This window comes from Hippopotamus amphibius, chromosome 10, assembly GCF_030028045.1.
Source record: "Hippopotamus amphibius kiboko isolate mHipAmp2 chromosome 10, mHipAmp2.hap2, whole genome shotgun sequence".
Lineage (NCBI taxonomy): Eukaryota > Metazoa > Chordata > Mammalia > Artiodactyla > Hippopotamidae > Hippopotamus > Hippopotamus amphibius.
This window is the reverse complement of record NC_080195.1, coordinates 57,285,370-57,301,946: the sequence shown is the minus strand read 5'-3', so window position 1 is coordinate 57,301,946 and position 16,577 is coordinate 57,285,370. Positions and strand designations below refer to the sequence as shown.

Below are 16,577 nucleotides of genomic sequence, written 5' to 3'. Positions count from 1 at the left end.
GAAACAGGAATAATTAATTTGTCTTACCTAGTATTTCCTCTGACTCTTTCTCAAACATGTTTCTTGAAGGTCCAGCCTCCTTTAAGCAAGAAGTTCTGTCTTAAAACTCTATTGTTATATTCATTCCTTTCTTGGCTACAATGTTGAGAGTTCAGATTGCAACTGCTACTTTTTTTTTTTTTTTTTTTTTTGGTGGGATTGCAACCCTGAAGATCGTTACTTTTCAAGCTACACATATTTTCTCTGTAAATATTGTATCATCTAATTTGTGTCTTCTGATTCTGCTGATTAGCCATCAACATGTGATTTAAGGAATACAGCATATGAGATGTAGAAAGTATGACTCAGTAAGTTATTACTTTAAAGCTCTGACTTGGGATTTCTGCCGACTTGCACACAATCTAGTTAAGAATTTGATCTGTGACTATTACTAAAAGCCTTATAGCTCAAGTTCCATACCCATGTGTTTTTGGAATTCTATACTCAGCAGCAAAAGTGCTCCAGAGTTGGGAGAAGCAAATGTCTGAAATGATCTCCATGCATTACCCCAAACTATGGGGGCACCACGGAACAGGAAAGGCGCACTAGGTACAATCAGCCAGCAGGTTGTACTGAATTTCTTAAGGTTATGTTTTTTCCCCAACTATTGCAAACTGCTTCAGAATAGAAGAAGGTAAGCGAGCTGAGTGATTAAGAGACTCCTCCTCAGCAGTGGAACACATTTACTCTTCTAACTTTACTTCTATTTTGATTGATTTCAAAATACTCTGAAGCCATCAGGCAGACTGTGTTTCAAAAAGATAAAAGATGTATTTCTTTTATGCATCATTTTGGAAGGGGCTCTCTGATGTGGCAGCATGACAGTTTGCCCATCCTCAGGACCTGATGTTTTGGTCTCTTCAGGTATCAGGGCTGGAAGATGGACAGTTAAAGGATGCCTAAGGGGGCACAGTAGGGGCACAGGTTCCACAGTGCATTCTGAGGTCAGACAGCACACAACCCACTCTCCATAATTTGAAAATCTCTCATTGATTAGAATGTACTTGAGAACAAGAAGGAACTTAATAGGTTAATGCTATAATGTAAATAACACTCTAAGCCTTCCCTAGACCAAGAAGAAAACATTCAGAAATTTTTTTTTTAAAGGAACCACAGTTTCCTTATCTGTAAAATGGGGTGTTTTGTAAGCATGATATAATGTATTTGACAAAAAGTAGATGCTAAGTAGTATCAGTTCTCTTCCAATGTTAGAAAACACAAGAAAAATGGGGGAATAAAAGAAGACAAAAAGGTGATGGAGAGGCTTCCCTGCCCGCCCAGGCCTGAATCCAAGAAGGGACAAGGAGAAGGGCATTGGCCTTTTCCTGACGTGAACAACAGACTCTCCTACAGGCCCACAGCTTTTCTCTCATTCTCAGGGGGAGGGATGGAGCACCTTCTACAACCTTCATTTATGTTGCATCAATTTTAGTTCATATATACTTAATAATTTAAAACCCTTAAACTATAGCTAATGCTCAGATTCACTGAGTGCTGTCTGTCTGGTCTGTTTTACGATCTTTCCATATAGCACTCCCTCTAATCCTTACAATAACGCTATGAGATAGATACTATTTTCATTCTCACCATGCACTCAAGGACATGGAAACAGGGAGGTTAAGTAAAGGCACATAAACTACATGGATAGGCTGAAGTTCACATGAGAAAGGGCAAACCACCAGACCAAGGGGTAAGAAAACATTTTCGGAGCAACACATGGTCCAAATCTTAGTTCCAAGTCTGCTAGCATACCTGCCCCTGCCCTGCAGGCACACTGAGAACCTGAAGGAGCTTCCGGAGTCAGTCCCCATTGGACTTTTCCTCCTTTGCTTCTTAGTTTACTCTTGGGGTCCAGGTTTGAGAATGCAGATTCTGACTGGGGTTCGTCCTGGGAAAGTGGCTCTTTCCTTCTTTTAGTTCCCTGACCCCAATCTGAGGAAAGTGATACACTCGTGTCCAAGAACAGCCTGCACGTCGGCATGCCGCTACGTGTGCCTATCTTCTCAGGAAGTTCATAGACTCTGTGGGGGAGGCCCAGTCAAGGTGCCAGTGGAGTTTAAGGCCTCCAGCTCAGGAATTCCTCTTCTGGAGGGAGGGGTTACCCTCTCGTAAAGTCTCTGCCCGTGTCACAACCCAAGGACACCAAGTCTGCTGGGGAGTGCCACTCGGCACGTCAGCCCAGGATTAGGAGGCTGCTTCAGGAGCATAGGACCCACGCACCCCTCTCGGACTGAATGTCAGGAATAAAATGGAATGGGCTAGATTTGGGGGGGGCGGTTCTTAAAATTGGAAACAAAAAATATCCAGGCCTGCCTGGAGAGATCCGCGACATTTCCCTGAAAAAAAAAAAAGATACACTTCCTTTTCCGTGGGTTTAACTTCTGGGTTTAACTTCTCGTGGTTGAAGTCCAGAATTTGCATGTGCATTTTCTATGAGATGTGGGATTACACTCTGTAGCTCAAATTTATATACACCTTTCTGTCATTATCTCCTTTATATCCAAGTACAGGTTGAGATACCAGGCAAAGAGACATTAAGCGATTATACGGGAAAGGAAATGATTACAGCAGAAAACTGAGTGACAAAGTTAATTTAGTTACCACTTCCTGAATTCTTCATGTGGTGTTCTACGTGCCACACCAAGCTTTCTTAAAAATTATGCATGCCCTCATCTAATACTGCATGAGATCTTGGTATAAAATTGATAACACGAACCTAGCTAAAACCACTGAGGATAAATGAGTCGGAGGAAATTCTTTTTTGGAGTTAGAGAGGAAAGGAAAAACTCCTCAAGGTCCATTTTGACGTCAGCTATGAATTTATTGCTCCCTGTGAAATTATAAAAACTCATGTTCATAATTCCTCCATGTGGTTGTTTGTATAATTTCTAGTAGTGATAAAATAATTTTCTTATTTAGTTCTACAGTAATTTACTAGCAGAGCAAAATAACATTTCATTGAGTTGGTTCCAGAGCACCACTCTGAAGTAGGAGTAGCTGCAGATACTGTGTCCAGGGGACCACGGCCCTAGGGATGTCTGTAACCATCAAAGAGAACAATACAGACTAAATAAACAAGTTAAAAATGCCCCATAAATAATGAACTTGACGATGTCTTGTGACAATGAAGGAGTACATGAGAACAACACATGGGCTTGTTATTAGCAGCTACTCGAATTGGATCTATTATGAAAGAGAGTAACAGAATGTGGCATTTTAAAAAATGGATTATGCTTTGAGATAACTTGTTTTAAAAAATTTTAGAAAAGTTAAAGGCTCAAAGGATATAATACCTGTCCTCTACCTAATGCTCAGAGATTACTGAGTGTTGGTGAATATTTGTGAAGTCATCCGAAGAGGATGCAACAATTCTTGCAAAACATTAGTTCTTATTAGCTACAGGGAAGAGAAACCAATGTCGGGAAGAAGTAGAGAAAGAACTAATATAATAAAATTACTGATTCTTTGGGCTTGGGTAGTGATTTCAAATTTCCTTTACATATATTTATCATCCCAATTGCCCTGTAAAAGGAGAGATCTAATTCTATCACCTTGCCTATTCAATTGCAGAGTCTCCCTTAACACTGGTTTTTATTATTCAGTCTATAAGTGGGACTGGGGCTTTTGTATCATAAAGGTATTCACCACCCTGCTTTTGCATTACCTGTTCATTATTTCTTTTCTTTCTTTTTTTTTTTTCAAAGAGTTTATTTATTTCTTTATTTTTTGTTAGCTGTGTTGGGTCTTCATTGCTGCACACGGGCTTTCTCCAGTTGATGTAAGCAGGGGCTACTCTTCATTGCAGTGTGCTGGCTCCTCACTGCAGTGGCTTCTCTTGTTGCGGAGCACGGGCTCCAGGCACATGGGCTTCAATAGCTGCGGCACACGGGCTCAATAGTTGTGGCGCATGGGCTTTGTTGCTCCGCGGCATGTGGGATCTTCCCAGAGCAGGGCTCGAACCCGTGTTCCCTGTATTGGCAGGCGGATTCTTAACCACTGTGCCACCTAGGAAGTCCCATTATTTCTTTTTAAAGTATTAAACTTTAAAAAAAAAACTGGTTCATTGTTGTTGGTTTTCCATTCATTGTGTTTGTTCCTGAACCCTTTTTTTTTTAAATGTATAAAAGTACTCATTTAATTTGCCTTTTCAATATCACAATGAAAAAACTCATCATCAAAGAATAAGAATGCAACTTTGAAGCCTATAATAAGGTCTGACCATTCAGAGTATCTATGTGAACATCTCTGCATCCATCTTCAGAAATCAGCAAACTCTCCGGAACATACTCAGCATGACTTGACTTGGGTCCTCTTTATTCAGTGTTGAAAACATCCACGTACCCTTTTTTTATGGTGTTTTTGTGATGCATCTGACTCCGTTCTCTTGACAGCCTCCAGGAAGCTACCAATCTTTGGCATCTGCAGCACCTAACACTGCTTACCTTTCCTCTCCCTGATGGTCTCTCTGCATTGTCTGGCCATCTTTTCTTTCTCTCCTTTGAGGGTTCTTTATTTTCTTTCTCTTTCTTATCACACAGTGTAAATAGTTCCCAAGGTTCTATTTTCCTTTTTGTCTCTCAACAACATCTTCTTTGAATTTACTCCCACGTTCATGGCTTAAAGTATGGCCCTCTTGGCCTAAGCACTTGCTGGCCCTAATTTCAAATCTTCCTGCTCTACGCCGGTACCCTATTTATAACTCTGTGTTAGTTGTCTCCACAGGATCTATCCCTGGTATCGCATACTCAGCATTGTGTAAAACTGAATTGTATTCTCTTCCTCTAATTGCTTCATTTTCATCTTCTCTCTTTGATATCTTGGAATTATCTTTGATGCTTTCCTCTCTCTTATCTAATACCCTGTCAGCTCCTGGAGCTGTCCACCCTCACCCACAAAGTCCGTTGAACCTGGATCCTCCCCATCCCCCATCACCAGCCCCCTCAGGTTACCAATAATCTGAACTACTGACAAAGCCTCTTGGGCTCTGTCCTCTCTCGAGTCATGCCGTTCCACATCCAAGCATGTTCCACATCCCTGTTGCTAGATTAGATCTTCCCAAAGCAATGTCCAGATCATGGCAACCCCTACTTAAAACCCTTCCACTGCTTTGCTCCAGAATACAAACACCTTAAACCTCACCCTAATGCCTTACTTCTAGTGAAATTCTATTCATCCTTCAAGAGACCTCAAATGGAACCTTTCCTGATAAACTAAACTGGATGTTAGTGTTAACTGGATTATAATGTATTTTACGAACTTTCTAAATTCTATCTAAGATAATGGTGATTTGGGGTCATGTACTAAGTCTTAGAATTCTTGGTGGCAGGGTCTGTTTGTCTCTACCTTTCTACGCTGCAGAATGCAGTGTAGTGCCAGACACCTAAAACGTGGTCTACACATGCTTGCCAAGCCAGTGAATCGAGGAAATCGATGCTCTGGTGTATCAGGGCGCACAGGGACGTACTTTTAACCACCCTGCAGGGAGCTTGGTTGTGAATGTAACTGATCTTCTCCATGAGACTCTAAGACTCTGGAAAAAGGGCTGCAGTTCACAAAACTGCATCCTGTACAATACCTAGGCTTGGTCCTCTACATGGAAAGCATTCAGTAAATTGATGGATGAATAGTCCTGACTCCTTCTGGTTCAGAAGGTGTAAGTTCTCTTAGATGTAGACTCAATAACAGGCAGCACAGTATGGTGGGGATGGAGGCAGTAAGGTTCTATTTTTGGCTCTTCCACTCACTATGCTGAGAACCTTTTGGTATGACCTTTGTTCTCTTTGGGCCTCAGTTTCCCCGTGTATATAGTAATAGGTTTAGACCAGTTAAACTTAATCTCTTTCAATGCTGATAAAAAGTTCTAACTGCTATACATTCCTTAGAGAGAACAAAAGATGTAGGAGCAGAAGAACAGCAAAAAAGAAAGCAGACGTGCTTATTCAGCCGACGTGGTAATAAGAGGTTTCACTACGGGACCTGGTATGAAGTGATTGGTGGAAGGATCTGACTTGAAATTTCGAGACTTTTAAATGCATGCTCTCAATTGATCAAATGATCCATCTCTGAAGGCTGTAGTACATTTTTTTTTTAAGTCAGGATGTGAGAAGCCCTGACAGATATGGAGGAACACTAATTTTATATAATGAAATTTGCCATGAGGGGAGGAAGCACATATGAAACTGTCACCAGCAGCTGCAGATAAGAATTAAAGATGTGCTTCAGCAAGATATGAGATGGGAAGATGAACAATGGAGCCCTGAAGATCAGCAATCAGCCTTAATTACACTTGGACAATCATGAGCACACACTCATGCAGTATCTGGCAGAGCTACACGGCATGGTGTGACTCACAGCAATGGGCCATGAGGCCAGATTTCCCAAGGGACCTGGGAGGCTTTCATAAGAAGACTGATTGCTAGAATCTGGAGGGACCACAAGTCGACGACAGAGCTCCAGCGTGGCACTTACAGGTGACTTTGTGGCTGCAGGAATGAACCTCTCAATAGGAAAAGTTATTTTGAACCATTCATCAATAAATTATCACTAGATTTTTCCTACTACTTTCCCACATCTACTGACCTCATGCAAAGAGAGGCACTTTTTTTTTACCCATTAGAAAATAAGTGGTGTCTTTATTATTCATTCGGAAAGCAAATGTCTCTAAAGGGACATGCAGTTCAGCCCAGCTGACGTGTAATGACAGGCAATGTTACCCAAATACAAACTGCCCTGTGAGTTTATATTAAAATGAGGCGAACCATAAGAAGGTCTGAGTCTGGTAACTGAACTGTTCTGTTTTCTGAGAACACCATGCTCTTTTTGTGCCTCTGTGGTTTTGCTTATGTTCCTTCTGCCTGGAAAGCCGTTCCCTCCCTCTTCTGCTTTACACACACCGACTCCTTCCTGGTCCAGGTCTAATGCCACCTGCCCTGCGAAGCCCTTTCCACTGCTTCAGGAGGCTGGGAGCTTCATGTCCATCATCAGAGGCTTTCACACCGCATTTGTGGGTCCCCTTTACAGGTTTAAAAGTTGGGAAAGTGTGGGGGACCACTGTGAGTTCCTCAAGGGTGGGGACGATATTTTGTTTGTATCTTCATGCCTGGCACAGATACAGGGGTTCAACAGCTTTTGATGCGTGACTAAATGGGGGAAGGCATGACTGAACGAGGTAGCAGGGACTTCTGAAAGTTACTAAGTCAAGTGGCTATGGAAGATGTCCAGTTACATTCGCACTGTAGGGAGAGGACAGTTTTCATTTAAAAGAGAGACAATTTCACAGAAACAGGTAGATTGTGACATGAAACTTCAAGATGTGATTTTTAAAAATAAATGTGTCTCCAGATATACTAAGTGGAAACTCTAGGGAATTAGAGCAAATAAAAAAACTTAACTGGCCTTCTAATGTATAAGTGTGGGATTAAGCACTGAAACCTCTCAATAAGAGGGTATCAAAGGTAATAAAAATAATTCCAAAGAGATTATGTATCAATTAACTCAGAGAAAGAAAGGTGACTTTTAAAACGGGAAAGACTATCTTTAAAGAAATTAACTCACACTTAATAAGTAAGAGGTTTACTTGGTTAATGAAATAGCAGGAGAGCAAGTTTAAACTGTTAGCAGTGAAAAGGTAAATATATAATTCTTTATGGGAAGTAGAATAAAGACGAATGTGAGGCACTCTGGGGACAATGAGAGCATTTAGTTACATCAAAAATGCTCTATTTACTGTTTAACTGATATGGAATCTATTAGAAAATGAACAGCAAGCCATAGGAGAACAACGATCTGTGGTGGCTTATTTCATCCCATTGTGGCTCTATTTCTTCTGCAAATTAGTGGGACCCCAAAGTGTTTTCAGGATTGTCCAACTTGTCCTAAATTCCATAAATAAACTCTTTCAGAGGATGCTGTTTTTTGCCATGTCTCTATTACAGTTCTTCACAGATGGACCATTTTTGTCCTTCCAAAGTCTAAGAATAACTCTTTCAGTTATCAAGACATACCAGAATCCAGTTCAGCTGCTCCTGTGGGATTCCAGTTAGTTTAGACACATCTGCTGAGATACATGCATTTGAATCCAAATGAAGCTTTTGTTTGATGATACATTTTGAACATTTATGGAGGTTTTTTGGGGGCCAAAATGTTTTTCATTTTTTGGCACTCCAAACAGAGATCTTCAGTTATAAACACTGCCTTCTGAGCACCTCCAGAAGAAATCCAATCTTTTCATGTGAACAGGTGCCTCAGGAAGTTTTTGGAAGGTTTTACACTGAATCAGCTTTCTGATTGGAAACTTTCTGAACACGCAGTCGAATTTGCCAAAGAGACCTTCAAACTTGCTTGAGCAGTTTTCACTCATAGAGACATACATTCACACGTACAGACAGCCCAAGTAAAAGCAAATCAGAGCCCTGTAAAACTGAAGTCTTTTTCTTAAAGGTTAAATACTACACCCAACCAAACTAAACAAAAGGAATATATGACAGGAGAGAGAATGAAGAAATAGCAAGTACAGAGGCTCAAATTTTCCATAAGCGTGTTCCTCTTAAAGCTTTACCTGAGAGGTTAGATGACAGATCCCCTTCAGTAAAAATTCTATCTCACCCAGTTTCAAATAGGCCTTCAAGAATTTGTGCTCTTAAACACTGTACCTTCGAGTATTGCTACTAATTCTCTTCACTAACAAACTTGTTAAACAGTTATTTTTGAAACTTCCTTCTCTAACACAAATGGGTCAACCAGATTCAAATCTAAAAGAATTAAAAACACTACTCTCTAAATCAGGGGTTCTTTGGAAAAACCTCTATTTTACCTGATTCCCTACAACTTTTACTTTCCAGTTTGAATATAAGCTGAAAAGCTGTTATGGAGGAAGACAGCTTTTTAAGCCTTAAGCCTAAAGAGTTATTACAGAGTAAAATCACTCCCCCATTGGGCATGCCCGGAATTCAGGGGGAAATCTGCTTTCAAGTTGTTCTGATGGCCCTGGACCAGATGCTCTAAGGTGTCCAGAAACCTTTGTCTACACCCACTTAGCAGATTTCTGGCTCTTTATCAGGGACCAAGGTTTATTTGCAGAAATGAATCATTTCCTTCAAAATATCCTTTACCCTATTTACACGCTTGCCTATTCCTTCCATTTTGTTTTCCCCCTACAGCTTTACTAAGGGAATTAATTATCTACTAGAACAGGAACATACAGTAAGTACATCTGAGATACAGGATGAGACACAGTATGTCATCTATTAGGCCTGGCTAAGACCAGCAGCTGATGCTAAATGGGAAGGAACATGCACCAAATGTTTTTTAATCACAAAGTTAGTAATTAATTGCTCTTTAAAATACATTTTATGCTTCTTTCTGTCTGTGTACATGAAATGCACATTTATTACATGCCAAAAATTACAACATTATGGTTTAAATGTGACTGGCACGGAAGTCCGGAAATCAGAGTTAATGTTCCCACAGCAACTTTAATTCTGTCCGTGCGCACATGTAGAGCTCTAATCCTCTTCCGTTCCAGGATAATACGTATAGATGGTTTGGGAAGGGAAGCTAAAGACCCATATCCTCAACTGTAGTTACAGGAAAAAAACAAAGGATAAAAGCTGTGTTCCTTTCCACGTACGTGGATGAAAAACAATGTCCCCATGCCTGGTGTTGTGTAATCCGGGAATGAAAGAATCTGCTGTGATGCCGGCACTCAAGGGGACAGTTTCTGTTGCTGTGGGAACCTGAACTTTGCATTTCCTGACTTTGGGGTAATTAAAATGTCAGCCTTAATGTGGCATTAATGGAGTTTGCCATAAAAAATCCTCTCTGTTTTGTTCTCTAAAAAAATTGCTTAAAAGTTCATACTGAACCAAGTGTCCTAAAATCTTCAGTCTTGGGGACTGAAGCAAAGGGTTGGGAGGGGGAAGGTCAGTGAAGGTGGATGGCAAGAGAGAGCAAAGGAAGAGCCCACCAGGCTCTTCGACAGTATTCAGCCCCAGCAGATCATGCTACCTACAGAGCTCAAGTTAAACCCACCCACACAACAGTTTGGTAATGTGTAAAGGTTGAATTAAAAATAAATAAAAACTGTGACTGTGTAAGTGCATCTTGGCAAGGATACAAAAAAATGAGACAATCCGATGAGGCCAGTGCAAAACACAAAAAGGTAAGTAACCACGGATGTCGGCTTCCAACAAAACAAAGACTTCGGACTAGGTGGTTCTACAGTCCAAAGCTGGGATACAGCCAACGGTGGGGAGGTGGCTTCTCCCTTCAATGGGAGCCTAGTTTGGGGGAAAGCAAAATGAGAGTGTCTATCACATGTACATGATTGTGATGTGCTACGGCTTGATAGCTGTCAAGAAAGGTTTTCCCGTGGAGAGCTTCCTCTGCTCTCCTGACTTGGTTTAGTCGTATTTAGGAGTTTAAAGGGAGAGCCTGGCTCAGCTCATCCTCAGCCTGTGCACTGGGAACTGTTCTGTCAGACGCCTAGGGGTTTGGTACCCTTTGCAATCCGAAACTCGTCTTAATGCCTTCCATTCCCATCATCTGCGTTTGTTTACCATGAGATTGTCAGAAATGGTGATGAGGTGACGAGCTAGGGGGTGACAAGGGAATACTGCTAAAAGGTGATTGCAGTGGGTGCACTGAAAGCAGCACACATTTCAGTGGCGATATTAACCTCATCATTTCACCAAGGAAAGCGTTTCTTAGCCATATTCCCTTTTGTTTTGACTTTTACTGGGATCTTCTGTTGAATTTGAAGTGGCTCAGCAGGTTAAATAGCCAGCTGAGAATTTAAGGGGTCAGACTTGTTCTCTTTGCTCCAAAACATGGCCTGTGTCCTTTAGAGGCAACAAATGGCTTGCCCACCCTGATCAGTTTGTATGCAGAGCTGACTTTTCTTTTGCTGGGAATGCTTACCCATTGTGTTCTATAACCTCGTCACCAATATGAGTAGCTGCACATTTTCAAGATGCCTGTTTCAAGCCAGGAATGCCATCTACGAGCTCACAACACAGAACTCAGGCTGCTCACAGTGAGGGCAAATCCACAGCCATCTCCCCTCCCCCTCTCTGTATCTGAACGAGTTAACTACCAAGCATGGCATTCATCTATCTGGGTGTCGCTTTTCTCAGTTTTCTCATCTGTAAGTTGGGAAGAATGATAATGACTGATGGGATATGGGCATTAAGGCATGACTAAGAATAATTTTGCTAAACACATGACAAATAAAAAGGTGCTATAAAAATTCAGGCACTTGTGAAAGCTTGGAACACCACATACTGGTGGAATATTTCTGAAGTTAAAGATACTAACAAGTCAAGGGCACTATTTTTAAATGCCCCAAATCTGTTAGTTCTAAATAGAAACCGAATATTTTACCTTAAAGAAATTAGGCTTTTAAATTAATCTATGGTAAGAATGACATTTGAAAGTTAAAAAAAAAAAATCCTCTTGAATGCAAGAAGAGCATCCAAAAATTTTAACAGCTTAAAATAAACCTCTTTCCTGTCTTCTCTCAAGCAATCTCCAAATGGACAGATTTCTGTGAATCTTTCCTCAAAACAATTTTCTTCTAAGTGTAGGCTCAAATCAGGACAAACTACAATCCAAATATATTTGGAGAAAAGTATGATCAATTTAAACAACAGGTTGGCGCAGAGAAGACTTACACATCTTAATGGCAAAATCAGAATGACTTTCTGAACAGCTGGAGATTAGGCTTCTCCTCCCTATCTGTTCTCCTTCCAACTGCATTCAGACCTTACTGAGCTCGGATCCACTGGCTTCCTCAGGGTCACCAAGGGGCTGTGCCTTGTACATATTCTAAGCTAAGGCCAAGGCCTGGTCAGAGAATGCTTATGGTAAACTATAATAAACAGAGCCCAGTGCTCTTTCTGTTCAGCAAAATATTCATTTTCTTGTAGCAGGATTTCTGGGCCGAGGCCATCCTATGTCATCTTCCCCATAAGCTGTGGCAGAACGCCAGGCGTTGGAGGTCTGCACGCAGGAGCTCCAGGCCCTTCTCCACAGGAACAGGCTACCTTCCTGGTAGGTAGAGGCCGTGCACACACGGCTATGGGCACCGCGCCATGCTATTTTCCAATTCTTCCTGTAATTACTATTAGGCTGGAGACTGCCAGGCCAGAGGGCCAAGGATGTTGCTGTTTTGATGGTCCACAGAACACAGTCCCTGCTTCTGGCCCCCAAGTTTCTCTATAGAAGCAGCAGCTTTGTACAACTCACACAGGCTGCAGAGATTTGGATCTCGTTATTTCTTGTTTCGTTTTCTAGCGACAGCTGGAGTGTGGTCTCGGCTCAGTCACGAGTAGAACAAGGCTCCTTCACCCGAACCCCAGCCCCTAGGTCATGTCCCTTTATCTGGAGACTACTATGATGAAGAAAGAAGGGAACGGAATGTCCCAGCCCCATTCACCTCTCACCCTTTTTGCTGAGTTACGTTTGCTTTGTCAGAAAAATAACAATAGGAGATTTAGAATCTCATTTCCTAATTAATAACTTTTGCTTTGTGGACAGGATAAATGGAGTCCTTTTTTGAAAATAAAACTTTCTTGGTCTTATCTTAATCCAAAGAAGAACATGCCAGCTTTATGCCTGACATCCCTGTGGAGATCAGTTCTGCAGAGCTGTCGGGGGTCTCAAGACTATAAGGAATATTCTTTCCGATTAGACTCCAAGTTACTCCATTCCTTTCCTTTGTCAACACACGTGCTTCTTTCTGTCTGAAGTATTGAGTTATGTTTCAGAAAGAGAAAATATCTCCTAAACGTGATTTATCAACTTTCTTAAAATAGAACGTGAAGAAGTGACTCTCAGCTTAGTCGTAAGACAGCAAAAACAAACAGCAATGGAGTGATTTCAATGGCGACAATCTCATTAAGCTGCCCGTTTCCAAATTTAGCCCGTAGGCAGTTTTTTTAATTAAAAAATATTTTTAACCTGAATTCTTATTGGCTATGTGAAGTCTGGGTGGCTTCTGAATTCTTGGAAGCCATACTCTTTTCTTCTGTAAATTTATGCTGTCCTTTAACCACTTCAAAATAAATTAAAAACTGGAAAGACAGAAATTCAGCCAAGCTACAACACCTAATGCAAAGCTCATTTGTGTTATGTAATTTCAAAATGGAAGTTTCCTTTTGAGGTCCATCTTTGGTTGTTCAATTTCGTCATGGTGAAAGTACCATTATTCAGATCATGGGGACAAAAGAATAATTAGAAAACAGCAACACGGCAGCTTCTGTTTTTGAGTTAATGTTATGAAAGAGAAGGTGGTTCATGTAATCAGCCTTTTGAGGCCAAATGGTTGGTCACCTGGTTTTGAAATGCACTCTAGCTTTGAAAATATAGATGTTGCCTGACTCAAAATGGTGGCAAGTTACTTCTGGCTACTTGGGAAGACCAAATAGAAACAGCTTGCTCTGAATGCAAAAAAGTCCGAACCCAGGGGAGAAGCCTGCTCCAGACACCGCGAAGACACCATCACCCTGGTGGTGTAAGTGGTGTACTCACAATCAGATGACCCGGTGTGAGCGTGAGAGTTTGTCAGTGAATGTGTTGAGTGGATGAGGGCTGGGCCTGGAGACAAAACAGCTTCAAAGTTCAGGCAGGGAAGGCCGGGCTTGGCGCTGGATCCGCCCGGCTGAGTAATCTCATTCTCCTCAGATGCCTTCTGGTTTTCAGCTGTCTTGGGTTTCTTCCTGAAAATAAACAAAGGGCCCTTTGAAGGAACTGACTGCATATTTGGGAAAAGGCATTTTTAGAATCTGTTAAAGATAACTTGATTTTTTTTTTTTTTTCTGAGGGGGGATGGGAGGGAGTCCAGTATGTCCCTTGTTTTAAAACAAGCTGATTCTTGTTTTTTTCCCTCCAGTAATGGCCTAACTGGGAACACATGAAAGCATATGGGCCAAGCAAACAGCACCACATTTGGACTCTGTTGGCTGCATAAAAAGACCCTGTCCCAGAACTTTAGACAGCTTGAGCTACGTATGGCTGACATTATCCAAGAAAGCATCCTTTTTTCCCCCTTAAGAGTTTTAACATGGTCTGGAAAAATACTAGTGGAGGTTTTACCGTTCTAGCATTTGTCAGGAAGCTTAGAGACAGGACCCGTGGAGTAATGGGAGGAGCACTGGACTGGGAGTCTGGAGACTTGAGCTATGGTACTAGCTGTGCCTCTAACTTGCTGTGTGGCCTTGGGCACCTCACTTCACCTCTCTGGGCTTCAGTTTCCTCATCTGTAAAATAAAGGGCTTGGATTAGAAGGCCTTAAAGGTTCCTTCCGGTTTTCAGTTTCTATTCATGGAACACATTATGGAACAGTCAACTTTTTTGTTGTTATTAGATTTTATTTTAGATCAACACATAATTTCAAATCAATCTAAATTTGCAGGTTGTACAGATGAGAGGGGTAGTGATGAAAGGATTTGTTAAAGCAGCAAATGAAAAGTGAAAAAAAGAGCTTAGACTCCAGTAGGTAAAGAAAGAAGGGGTCGCATAGAGATCCTCTATTCCAACTCTTTACTCACCCACAGCTTAAGATTCCCTCTGTTTTTTGATTTAGTGTATGATCCTGGAATACAGGAGTGTGATCGTGTGTTTGGGATTGTGTGTTTGGAAAGAGATGGGTGAAGGGAATTAGAAAGTTACTGTCACTAATTGTGATTTGGGACCAGGAATAAGAAGTAAAAGAGCTCAGCCATCAGTCAGCTCCTCTCCCGAGGACCATGCAACTGATATAAATGAATAAATACTTAGCTTATGCTGCATACACCCTAGGCCCTAGCCAAACTGGATTATTTGTCATACCCGGAACACCCTCCCCCCCCCAATTTCCTTGGTTCTGTGCCTTTTCTATGATCATGTATATGGTGAACAGAAAAAGGATTTCATTTTTTGGTTTATGTTAGGAGATTATGTGTGGTACAGAATTTGTTGTAAGTAGGTCTATTCCCATGTTTCCCTTGTTTCTCTAAGCATGGCAATGGACTTGTTACACAGAATATTTTGTATTGAAATTTGCTGTACTGGGTAGTTAAATCTGCCCTCGCAGAATATGGTGTTATGATTAGCATGCTGTGTTCCTGGTCCAACAGGTTGTGAAATCAAATCTGCTTTTCCAGAGGGCAGGAGGCAGAGATGGCATGGTAAAGATGAAAGTAGAGGGAGAGCTTTCAGACATCATTTTCAGGATGGAGGAAGCCAATACAAAAGCAACAAGCTGGATTCCTTTACCCACTCTTTGTTGAATGGGTGACTAAGGAACAGACCCCCAAATCCTGAGTGTCTACATGGACCTTCAAGGAGCTTGTTTCTGATTTTCAGTGTAAGGGAGTATCCAAGATCAAAGTTTCCAAAGCCCAACTCCTTTTTTCCCATGAAAACCAATGCTTTCTCTATGGTCCCTATTTCTATCCCTGCTGTCTGTCGCCAGGTTCGTCCCTGGGTTGGAAACCTCAGGGTCATGCACCTTCGTCTGCCTTAAAGCCAGTCTGTCAAGTCCTGACAATTGTGCTTCCTTCATATTTTGCACATCTATGTGTCTTTTCCATTTCCATGGCTCTCAGCTTAACACTTTTTATTTAGACTGTTTACTTTCTGACTCCCATCCTCCTTGACTTCTCTACTCCCACAGCTTTGCATTCACTAAATCTGAGATGACCATGTTAGGCTGACATTCAAGGTACATTCCATGTCTATGAGACTGTAAACTCTCTGAGGGTAAAACAAATGTCGTGGTTCGTTTTTAATTCCCTGTGTTCACCCATTCGTTCCTTCTTCCTTCCCTCCCACTATTCATTTATTCATGTATTCATTTCAAAAACACTTATTATGTGCCTATGAGGTGCCAGCATGGGCTAGGAAATAAAACAAGCCTGGTTTCTGCCCTCCCAGATTTGCTGTCTAGTGTACACCATTCAGCAGAGTTGCTTAGACAAAGCTGTCATTCAATATAGGTTTGTTGATGGAATGAAATTGAGTTGAAATTAAAGTATATTTTGAGAATAGTTATAGTCTGAATCCCAATTAAGTTTCCTACTCTTTATGCAGCACGGAAATCTACCCTGACTGGCTGCTTTTCCTCTGAATCCATGAAGTGCATTTGGTAAGAGTAGGACCATTTTCCCCACTGCAGCTAGGCTGTTCCTCATGAGTTATTTAAACATCGGGATGAAACACTAATGACAGACATCACTTCACAGAAAAAAAAAATTATTTCCGATGCTCATAAAGGCCTAGGTAGTTTCAGATGTCTTCTTCAGGAAATTAAGGAATCCCTCTTTCAAACATGAGTATATCATCAACCCACCAACATCACTCTATTTTTAGCTTTGTAAAAGTTGTATTGTTCTTTATTATCAGTGGCCTTGCTTCCCTCCCTAGATTTGATCCTGCTTCCTGACTGACGTCTTGCTCCATACTCTCCTGTTTGTTGTCTCAAGGGTCACCCCTGGAGAACATTCGGAGCACAGAGGCACTGAAACCACCTCTACAAACAGAAAATGTTGAAAACGCAATCT

At 41.3% G+C, this 16,577-nt stretch overlaps 1 protein-coding gene across 5 annotated transcripts in view; it reads right to left on the bottom strand.

The window, feature by feature from the left end:
• Positions 1-16,577, bottom strand: part of ZBTB20 (zinc finger and BTB domain containing 20) — a 769,337-nt gene that overhangs the window by 34,820 nt on the left and 717,940 nt on the right. For 3 of the 5 annotated variants that reach the window (XM_057696835.1, XM_057696836.1, XM_057696837.1), the window contains 2 exons: positions 14,131-14,294; positions 13,567-13,754 (listed from right to left, as the gene is read on the bottom strand). In XM_057696835.1, coding sequence (XP_057552818.1) covers positions 13,567-13,754; positions 14,131-14,141 — 199 coding nt within the window. In that variant the 5' untranslated portion in view covers positions 14,142-14,294. Of the gene's footprint in view, positions 1-13,566; positions 14,295-16,577 lie in introns of all 5 variants that reach the window. The other 2 variants (XM_057696834.1, XM_057696833.1) reach the window with 1 other exon arrangement.